General features: G+C 45.5%; 1 protein-coding gene across 1 annotated transcript; it reads right to left on the minus strand.

Annotated features, from left to right (window-relative positions):
- Positions 1–2293: 2293 nt before the first annotated feature.
- On the minus strand, positions 2294–9051 carry LOC132892814 (protein NYNRIN-like). Its single transcript, XM_060931220.1, has 2 exons — positions 8476–9051; positions 2294–5891 (listed from the first exon to the last, which is right to left on the minus strand). The coding sequence occupies exon 2, from the start codon at positions 5566–5568 to the stop codon at positions 3376–3378; it is 2193 nt and encodes a 730-aa protein (XP_060787203.1). The 5' UTR covers positions 5569–5891; positions 8476–9051; the 3' UTR covers positions 2294–3375.
- Between the last annotated feature and the right edge of the window lie 1727 nt (positions 9052–10778).

The following is a 10778-nucleotide window of genomic DNA, read 5'->3' on the forward strand; positions in this document are numbered from 1 at the left end:
AAGACAATGACACAAACCATACAGCCAAAATAAATCAACAAAGCAAAGCATGTCCTAGTTGATCTCCTGATTTAAAGGTGACATATTATGTCCCTTTTGCACAAGGTAGCACTGTTCCCTGCAGTCTTAATGAAATGTCTGTGACATGCTTTGATCAAAATACTACAAGAATAAAGCACCACAGCTCTCTTCTCACCCTGTCTAAATAGCCTTGTTCAAAATGGCCAATTTGAGTGCCTGTTCCTTTAAATGATAATGAGCCACTGCTCACCCTACCCCCTCTTTCCCCGGCCAATCAGGTAGCATCTTCCTCATGGATTTTCATTCATAAAGGCAGTTCTCAAGCCATGAGTGAAGATACTCAGATGAGTGGGCGGTATAATTGTAATGAGCGCCTCTTGTGACATAGGAAGGGGGAGGCAAATCTGAATGACTTGTTGAGCACATGTTTTCTGAAACAGGCGGAACAAAATAAATTGACTGTGTTGTTTTATTTCAGAGTTTATGGGCTGGTAGGCACAAAAGACAGCCAAATGTATGTGCACAAGCACTGAAAAAGTTGGGTTCTTCAGAATATGTCTCCTTTAAATCCCATTGAAAATTTATTGAGGATTTTGAAATTGAAAATGATTTCCCAAGAAGAATGGGACAAAACTGAACCACAATGCTGCAACATATTTAAATGTATCTTTGTTTATGCTTATATACTTTTCTGTTCAGATTTGAAGTGTATATTTGTAGTGGAAGTATTTTAAATAACAGAAACAAAAGTGTCTGAATAATTATTTTTCCTTCACTGTTTCCTTCCTTACATTTTTGTGGTTATAAAAAAAAAAGTTTGAAAGGTATTTCTTCCTGGCAGGAATTCACTGCCGAGTATTTATAGGTTGTTGTTTGTTTGTTTGTTTATGTTTAACTGTATACACTGAACTATGAGCTTTTTGTTCTTTTCTTTCTTTTTTCTATTGCCTGCTTTTTGGCATTCTTTTTTAGTTTCATATTTGTCCATTCATTAAGGGCCAAGCACCAATGGGGCTGGAAGCCTACTGCTTTTGTGTTATTTTATTATTATTATTATTATTATTATTATTATATGCTGGAAGTCTGTGGCAGCCTCTGTAATTGTACAGTAAAAGGTTGTGAATTTTGCCACACTGATGTATAGTGGGGCGGCAAGGTGGTGTAGTGGTTAGCGCTGTCACCTCACAGCAAGAAGGTCCTGGTTCGAGCCCCGTGGCCGACGAGGGTCTTTCTGTGCGGAGTTTGCATGTTCTCTCTGTGTCCGCATGGGTTTCCTCCAGGTGCTCCGGTTTCCACCACAGTCCAAAGACATGCAGGTTAGGTTAACTGGTGACTCTAAATTGACCGTAGGTGTGAATGTGAGTGTGAATGGTTGTCTGTGTCTATGTGTCAGCCCTGTGATGACCTGGCGACTTGTCCAGGGTGTACCCCGCCTTTCGCCCGTAGTCAGCTGGGATAGGCTCCAGCTTGCCTGCGACCCTGTAGAACAGGATAAAGCGACTAGAGATAATGAGATGAGATGAGTTTTCACAGACCACAGTTTTTGCCAGTCTGCATAGACAAATAGTGCAACAATTTAAGAATAACATTCCTCAATGTAAAATTGCAAAGAATATGGGGATCACATCGTCTAGGGTACATAATATCATTAAATGTTTTGGAGAATCCAGAGAAATCTCTGTCCGCAAGGGACAACACCACGGGCGATTGCTGTAAGACAACGAGGGAGGCTCAGCCTCTAAAAATGACGAACATCGTGTAGGATGAATTGCGCTAGGTTTATGTTATAGCCGACCTTATAACATTGCTATTTCAGATCCAGAATCATAGAAATATATGTGCTCAACCCACTACAGTGCGAAATAATTCACTTATAACTTTAATGTGTGCGTGAGTTTTTCCCCCTCGTGACAGCGCGATGCAGCCCAGCCTCAGTGGACTTCAATGGCATTTGGGAGCTCTGCGCTTTTCAAGATCAAAATGCAAGACGATTATTGGACAAATACTGCGAAACCGCCCGCCCACGGACTCTCACGGACTCCCAGCCTCAGTGGACTTCAATGGCATTTGGGAGCTATGCGCTTTTCAATCTCAAAATGCAAGACGGTTATTGGACAAATACTGCGAAAATGCCCGCCTACGGACTCCCAGCCTCACATGGGAGGGACATGGCAGTTTCCGCGAGGAGACTGGTTGTTAAGATTGCGCTGCGTGCTGTTCAGATGCGTTACCAGGAGATCTCCGAGGACAAGAAGAGAGCGAACCACATGAGTCTAAATCAATCTGGTTTATTCTCTGCGTGTCCTGACACATAGCTGCGTCAGGGCGTATATATACACACTTCTGCATAGGGAGTATCAGCAGTAGAAAGTTATGGAATGTGTTTTGCACACTCAGTATCAAGGTCACACAGGAGTTATGCACAGTTCAATAACCGCGAGAACATACTCTTTTGCTTTTCTCTGTACCTTCTAGTTTCACTGAAACCACATTCCTGGTTCCTCCTGTTCTAGGGGGTGTATGGTCTGCTCTTTCATGTATAATAAAACAACTCCTTATATGGTGAGTTGACCAGGATATGAAATAGGAACAGAACATACGAAAAGTACAAAATGTACAGAGCAGCACGTATTATCTCTGGCCTAAAGTTAACCCTAAACTGCTACACTACACGACAGTCACCCTTGGGCCGCGCATTTACAAGAGTAGGTTTAGGAGTATTCAGGATTATATTCTTACAATCCCCTCTTTAATACTCTGACGCAAGCCCAGAGTATTATTCACACCCCAGTGTATTGACAACCTTACCTCTGGGTCTGTATTGTCTGTCAGGAAAACCTTAATTTGAGTATACGAGGGCCACAGGCTGAGCCATGTCATATTAACCTTAGAATAGTTAGATGGGGCTATTCGGACCGGAAAAGGATCGCTGCTGTCATGGGGTAACAAAGAACACACATAACAAGGTATACTCATATTCATTGATGTTTTTACAGTGAAGTTTATATATTTCCAAAACTCGTTATCCCTTGGGTCCCGGTGTATTGCTTGTGCGGGTAACCCTGCCCCAAGCGTTGAGATCAGCACGATGATGAAGAAAGTCATACTGGTCACTGACTTTGTTCTCTAATGCTCACAGGGTGCAGACGGCGAAAAATATCACAGGCTCCCGTGCTTTTCAGACTCTTCAGCCCAGAACTTTGCAAGACTCACCAACCATCCCCTCTTTGTAGATCAGCCGAAACTGGATTGCTCCAGATGCTGGAAGGGGATCCCTGAAAAGGCCGTCAGCTATTGTCACAGCAACTTTCTGAAACACAAAAGTCTGTTAAGCATCAACAATATAGATTTCTATTACATTGGAGCCTTCTTTATTCTGCTGGCATGGATCCACTGTGGAAAAAGGTCCGTTAGTACAGCCGTGCGAGTTACAGCGAGTACATCGGTGGGCCCACTGTAGGGTGACTCCTCCATGGGAGCGTTTAGTTTAGCGAATCTCTTTACTAAAACTCTGTCCCCTACCTCAAAGGGGTGAGTGTGTGCCTCTGGAATGGGAGGCTTTTTGGAATTTACTCTCGCCCAATACTCATCCAGCACCCGCATGAGACCCACCGCGTACTCGCTGAGATGTACTTCAAGATCACCCGTTCCTATAACCTGCATGCCTCTACGCCAAGGGACAGGAAAGGGGCGTCCCATGACGAGCTCGTACGGAGATAAATTGTCGAGAGCGACCTGAGCAGTCATGCGCATATCAGCGAGGACCAACGGTAAAACTTGGACCCAATTTTTCGTGCCTGCGTCTTGCATAGCCTTACGCAACTTACCCTTAATTGTTCTATTCGCACGCTCCACAATGCCAGAGGACTGTGGATGGTATGGGATATGAAAACGCCAATTGATCTTGAGGTCTTTACATAGCTCCTGCGTTACCTTAGAGGTGAACGGCGTTCCCTTATCAGAGTCAATTCCTACCGGAAGACCGTAACGTGGGATAATTTCCTGTGTAAGTTTGTTCACTGCTGTTCGGGCGTTCTCTTTGCTGCACGGGAAAGCCTCAATCCACCGTGAAAATTTGTCAATCATGACCAAAAGGTATTTGAACGGGCCCTGCTTTGGCATGTGAGTGAAGTCGATCTGCCATTCTTGGAAAGGCGTGTCGGGTATGGGAAGGTGCTGATGTACCGCGCCTGGTTTAGATAGATTATTCTGGGCGCACGTTAAACACTTGTCCAGAATGTTGTGTGCGTCTGTGTGCAAATTATTGATGCAGAATGTTCTGTTCATATCCTCCACTACCCCTCTTCGGCCGCGATGAGTGGGACCATGGAACTCGCGGACGAGAAAGGGAGTACAGTGACGAGGTAAACAAAGACGGCCCTGTGCGTCAAGCAAAACGCCACTCTTCTCTGTCGCGCCCTGGGCGTCCCAGAACTGTGTATCTGCCACAGAGGCCGAGGCCTGGATAGAAATGAGATCTATGTCAGGTAAGACAGCGCTAACCATGCGATCAGTAGAAACTAAAGCGCAATTAAAGCCTGGAGGCAGGACACCGGATGCGGCTGCAGCTTTAGCGACTCGATCAGCGAATGAATTGCCCTTTACTTCAAATGAGTCCCCTCTTGTGTGCGCGCGTGTCTTAACAATGGCCAACGTGCACGGAAGGAGACAGGCGGTGATTAAATCAGTAACAAGTGAAGAATGAGAAATGGGCTTACCGTTGGCTGTCGTAAACCCCCGAGACGCCCAAATGCGGCCGAAGTCGTGCGCCACGCCGAAAGCGTAGCGTGAGTCGGTGTAAATAGTAACGTCTGTGTCTTGAGCCAAAATACATGCGCGAGTCAAAGCATAGAGCTCCGCAGCCTGAGCAGAAGAAAAAGGCAAAGAATGAGCTTCAACAATTTCATCAGGGAGGCGACAGACAGAGTAACCACACAGGAACACACCATCCGCAGGGCGGGAACAGGAACCATCTACAAAAAGAGAATCGCCTGTAGAAAGAGGGGTGGAGTGTAAGTCTGGGCGGATGCTAGTTTCAAAAACGATATTAGAAAGACAGTCATGTGAGTCAAACGCAACATCGTCATCCTGTGAGTTAAGAAGACGCTGAAGAGCGTGGGCGACAGAATCAAACGACGAGGAGGGCTTAACAGTGAGATGCTCTGTGGCCAAAAGAATAAACTCATAGCCAGAGCGACGCTGAGCAGACAAATGCTGAGTGCTAAGATTCCGCAGAATGTACACGACGTCATGTGAAGTGTGTAAAATGAGCGGATGCGACAAAACAAGTTTTTCAGCGTCCGTGACCATGAGAGCACACGCAGCAACAGCCCTAAGACAGCCAGGAAGCCCTTGTGCCACAGCGTCAAGAGTTTTAGACAGAAACGCGCAAGGTCGCATGCCCCCCCCGTGCTCCTGAGCCAGCACCCCAGAGGCGGTCCCCTTCTGATTGCACACATACAGGTGAAACGGCAAACGATAGTTCGGCAGCCCGAGAGCAGGGGCGGAGCACAAAGCTTGCTTCAGAGCCTTGAAGGCCGTTAGCATGTCCTCAGTCCAGACCAGGGGCTGAGTCAAAGGATCTGAGTGACTTATAGCTGAACGCAAACACTTGTCATAGATTGAACAGTCAGGGATCCATTGACGAGACCTTGAAACCCTTCTGCGCCAGGAGTGTGAGGAGAGACAATGTGGCGGCAGCACAAGCGTCTTGATCCTCCGCCGTTACCAGAAGATCATCCGCGTACTGGAGCACCGTGGAGCCCCGGGGAAGACAGAGATCAGCCAGCGCGTCCCGCAATACGGCAGTGAAGACCGCCGGTGAGTCAATGAAACCCTGTGGCAACCGCGTCCACGTGTATTGTCTTCCCCTGTGTGTGAAAGCAAACAGGGGCTGAGTCTCATGGCCCACAGGAACACTGAAAAAGGCAGAGCACAAATCAATCACAGAGAAATAAGCATGGTCACACGGAATAGAAGACATAAGAGAAGGAACGTCAGGGACCACTGGAGCCACGGGAACGATGAGTTCATTTATTTTACGTAGATCTTGAGTGAGGCGCCATGTGCCATCCGGTTTTGGGACCGGGTTCACTGGGGTGTTATACGGGCTGACACAAGGAACCACGACACCTTGCTGCAAAAGAGATTGTAGAATATTGTCAATACCATCGAGCTTACTAGGAGACAGAGGGTATTGTTTAACATAAACAGGTGTAGAGTGTTTAATAACAGCTTCATACGGAGAGCAGCTCACAGAGCCCACATCGTCCTTATGATCCGCCCACAGGGTGTTAGGAAGAGCAGAGAGAACAGGGGAAAGAGCTTGGGACGTACAAGCAGCGTTCAGAATGTTATGTGGCAGCACAGAACTGGATAGAGCAAAAACATCAGGCGGAGCACCGTCCGGAGTATCAACAATCATGTGTGAGCCGCTAAAGGAGATCGAGAGTCCGAGAAGACTCATGAGGTCGCGACCTAAAAGATTAAAAGGGCACTCTGGCATAAAAATGAAAGAGTGTGAAAAACGCAATGAAGGGTCCAGAGTGCAGATGACAGGTAAGGGTGGTGTACAACTAGAGTCAAAAGGAACCCCTTCTATCCCCACAGAGCTAACAAACCGTGTAGATAAAGGACCCTCATAATCCCTCCCTACTGAGGACATAGTGGCCCCAGTATCAAGTATAAACGGATACTCCCTTCCTGCCAAACACAGAGGCACAAGAGGGAGCTCCGCGTTACGAGGAGAGCTAAAAGAGAGATTTAACATGGCAACGGCTGTGGATTCCGTACCCTGGGGGCAGCCCTATAGCGGGGCGTGATAGCGCTGGTCCTGTCCGTTATTCTGCCGATAGCCCTTAGGTCCGGGATTCTGGCCTTGCAACACATCCCCTAATTCTCCCGTCCTACTCTGCTCATCCCTCCGCCGCGCATAGCATTCCCTCATCCAGTGGCCCTCCTTTCCACAATAGTGGCACCTGCCTGTTTTCTTCCGGTTCCCACCCGACCATGTGCGAGGCCCGGTGCGTGTTTTGTCATTATTATGACGATACGACCCGGGGCCCTGTGGGGCCACAGATAAACATGCTTTATTAGTCTTACAATCTAACAACCCATCACTTTCCATTGTCCTCAACCGTTCACCCGCTTGGCGAAGGACCAAATGAGTCCTATCGCTCAAGTGATGTTTCAAAACGTTCTGAACCTCAGGGCGGCAGTTAGATAAAAAGGTGGACAGGAACATTGGATTGGGTTGAGTCATGTCCAATTCTAACCCACCCAGGTGCTGCCAAACTTCACCAAAACGTTTCCAAAAAGCCGACGTCACTTCTGACTTTTCCTGTTTACAGTTAGTAACCTGCGACAGATCACGGTTCGCTTGTTTCATAGCCAGTAAATACCTAGTTAACTGCTCACGCAGGAGCTGCAAAGCATTCGGTGTGTCCCTCCAAAAAAATGTCGACACGGTGCGCTGACGCGGACGGCCACCTTCCTGAGCCGGAGCTATTTCTTCCTTTATATTCATAGCGACGTCATTTCTAGGTTGCAACACATCGACTATTTCGAGCAAACGCTCCTCATCATATAATCTGTGTCAACTGATGAGGTGTTCAAGTGTGCGAGCTGTACAAGGTGTTTTGGAGTTTGTGTGAGCTGATCTGAACAGAGCTGCCAGACATACACATACAGAGGGCTTCCAAACCCATACTGCACACCGCACATTTCACTTACTTCAATAGTTAGTCCATCTGGAGTGGATGTGAGATTTACTTCTAATTTGCACATTAAATCATGTGCTAACAAATTTACTGGACATGTATATGAGATGAGGAATGAGTGGGACGTAACTATTCCTCCCTCGCTTTACATGGGAGGTTAACTGAGAAAGTTTTGGTTTTAGAATAGCCTTTAAAACAGGTCTCGGGGTGTAAACACCCTTTGATTTATCCCATACCTTCTTCATGTCAAACCATTTATCATACCCTGCGCGCATATAAGGGCGGTCCCAATCCGGATCGCCTAAGCTTTCATAAATCATACGGTGCGCTGAAGCAAGAAAGCCTGGATTAAACGTCCCATCACGGGGATACGATGGAATCTGAGGATTTGCCTCCGTCCACCCAGCCAAATTGTCCAGCCACGGCGTAACGTAATAGCCTAAACCACACTTATTCATCCATTCCGCTGGGGTGTCTGTGACCTCAGGTTTAGGATACGAGCCCCCCATCGTACATTAAAGCAAACGGATCTGAACAGAAACAAACAGCAGATATTTATCTAAATTTCTATAGCACGCTCTTCCTGGACTCGAACCAGGGAAAACAAAGCCCTCCTTAGGGCACTACACAAATTTCTATAGCGCGCTCTTCCTGGACTCGAACCAGGGAAAACAAAGCCCTCCTTAGGGCACTACGGAACTACTTCCAACCAGGTAGTCAATCAAACATGTCTTACCTGATTGAGAGTATCACGTCGGGGTCACCAAATTGTTAAGATTGCGCTGCGTGCTGTTCAGATGCGTTACCAGGAGATCTCCGAGGACAAGAAGAGAGCGAACCACATGAGTCTAAATCAATCTGGTTTATTCTCTGCGTGTCCTGACACATAGCTGCGTCAGGGCGTATATATACACACTTCTGCATAGGGAGTATCAGCAGTAGAAAGTTATGGAATGTGTTTTGCACACTCAGTATCAAGGTCACACAGGAGTTATGCACAGTTCAATAACCGCGAGAACATACTCTTTTGCTTTTCTCTGTACCTTCTAGTTTCACTGAAACCACATTCCTGGTTCCTCCTGTTCTAGGGGGTGTATGGTCTGCTCTTTCATGTATAATAAAACAACTCCTTATATGGTGAGTTGACCAGGATATGAAATAGGAACAGAACATACGAAAAGTACAAAATGTACAGAGCAGCACGTATTATCTCTGGCCTAAAGTTAACCCTAAACTGCTACACTACACGACAGTCACCCTTGGGCCGCGCATTTACAAGAGTAGGTTTAGGAGTATTCAGGATTATATTCTTACACTGGTGATTGGTGAAAGCGGCCGGATATTTTCTTTGATTGACAGCTCGTTTCAACTATAGACAGGCAGCAGTGAATTTCAGTTCAGTCCCATGCGGATTCGCAAGTGGTGTGGTGTATTGTAAGAGATCAGCTTACATTTCGATTTCATTCATTACATACGGTTTCTACCAGCTTTTTTAGTTTGTATATATTTTCATTGTAAATAAAGTGTAAATATAGTGTTAAGTTTGCTATCTTAGTTCCAGAAATTTCGTTTATTTGAGTGACTGAACTTGAACTTGAGGGGGCTAGTCAGCTTGCAAGAAAGCTGCGCACGGATGCCAAGCATTGCTGATTTAATTTTGGCGAAGCCATTTGCCAGTCTTCCTTTCGAGGAAAAAATTAAAATTAAAGAGTAGGGTAGACCAACGTCTCAAATTGACTTGGTGAAAAAGGTAGGGAATAATACTCGTTCCTTTCAGCTCTCCTGGTACTAGAAAGTGAATTGGCTAACAGCAAGTTCAGTGACGAGGAAAATGTATTGTTGGCCATGCCTCTTAATTAAACCCGGATCCGTGATTTGGTCAATCGTGGGCTAGTGACCCACATCAACAACAGTAAATAGGCTACTTTAGTAATATGCCATGGATGGACCAAAAATATAGAATCAATTTAAAATGTTTATGCTGAGTATATTATATTGGAATATATATTTTTCTGGATATGAATTAAACACAGCTACAATTTGGAAAACATTGTTAGACAAAAACACAGCCGAGAACATTTCACACTACAGACCTGGATTAAAAGTGAAGGGTTATCAAAATTGTCAATAAAAAATTTCTCAGTCAAAATAAGTAAAATATAGGGAAAGTGTCATTGAATGAAATGTGTGGCACCCAGCTCTATGTTTGGCTCCCCAAGGTCAGTGCTTGTGCCTATTCCAGAACACTCTGCTGTTACTGCTGAGGTTCCTGACAAAGAGCTGCTTTCAATAATGATCAATTTTTAAACAGCATGCCACAATTTTAAAATATAAAATGTTAAAATATACCCCTCCCCCCCAACACCACCATCATGTATATTGGACAGTAGGCTAATGGGCCAAAAGAACCTGTTATTTCACAGTTTGTGACCCTGCCAACAATCAGCCAGATCAGAGGCAAGAGTATGGGCAAAATTGATGTGTTTTTTCTTTTTTCTTTTAGAATCTGGAAATATTGTAACCGACCAGCCTCCCCTGTTTGAAAGACTACCAGCCGCCACTGGACAACACCGAAAACCAACATCGGATGCCTGTGATTTTCACGCCCTCAGGCAGCACCACATTGCAAACAGACATGATTCTGTAGTGAAAATCATTGCATGGACTCAGGAACACTTCCAAAATCCATTGTCTGTGAAAACAGTTTGTCACTGCATTGATAAGTGCAAGTTAAAACCATATATAAACAATATCCAGAAATATTGCTGACTTTTCTGAGCCCAATCTCTGTAATGATGAACTGAGGCAAAGTAGAAAACTGTCCCAAGGTCTGATCAATCAAAAGTAGAAATTCTTTTGAGAAATCATGGACACCACATTCTCCAGGCTAAAGAGGAGAGGGACCATCCAGCTTGTTATCAGTGCACAGTTCAAAAGCCACCATCTGTAATGGTATGAGGGTGCATTAATGCACATGACATGGGTAGTTTGTACATCTGGGAAGGCATTATTAATGCTGAATGATATATCCATGTTTCA

The sequence above is a fragment of the Neoarius graeffei genome, chromosome 1, assembly GCF_027579695.1.
Source record: "Neoarius graeffei isolate fNeoGra1 chromosome 1, fNeoGra1.pri, whole genome shotgun sequence".
Taxonomy (NCBI): domain Eukaryota; kingdom Metazoa; phylum Chordata; class Actinopteri; order Siluriformes; family Ariidae; genus Neoarius; species Neoarius graeffei.

Coding starts and splice junctions, on each gene's coding strand:
- LOC132892814 (XM_060931220.1), bottom strand. CDS start 5,568: ATGCTAACGGCCTTCAAGGCTCTGAAGCAAGCTTTGTGCTCCGCCCCT.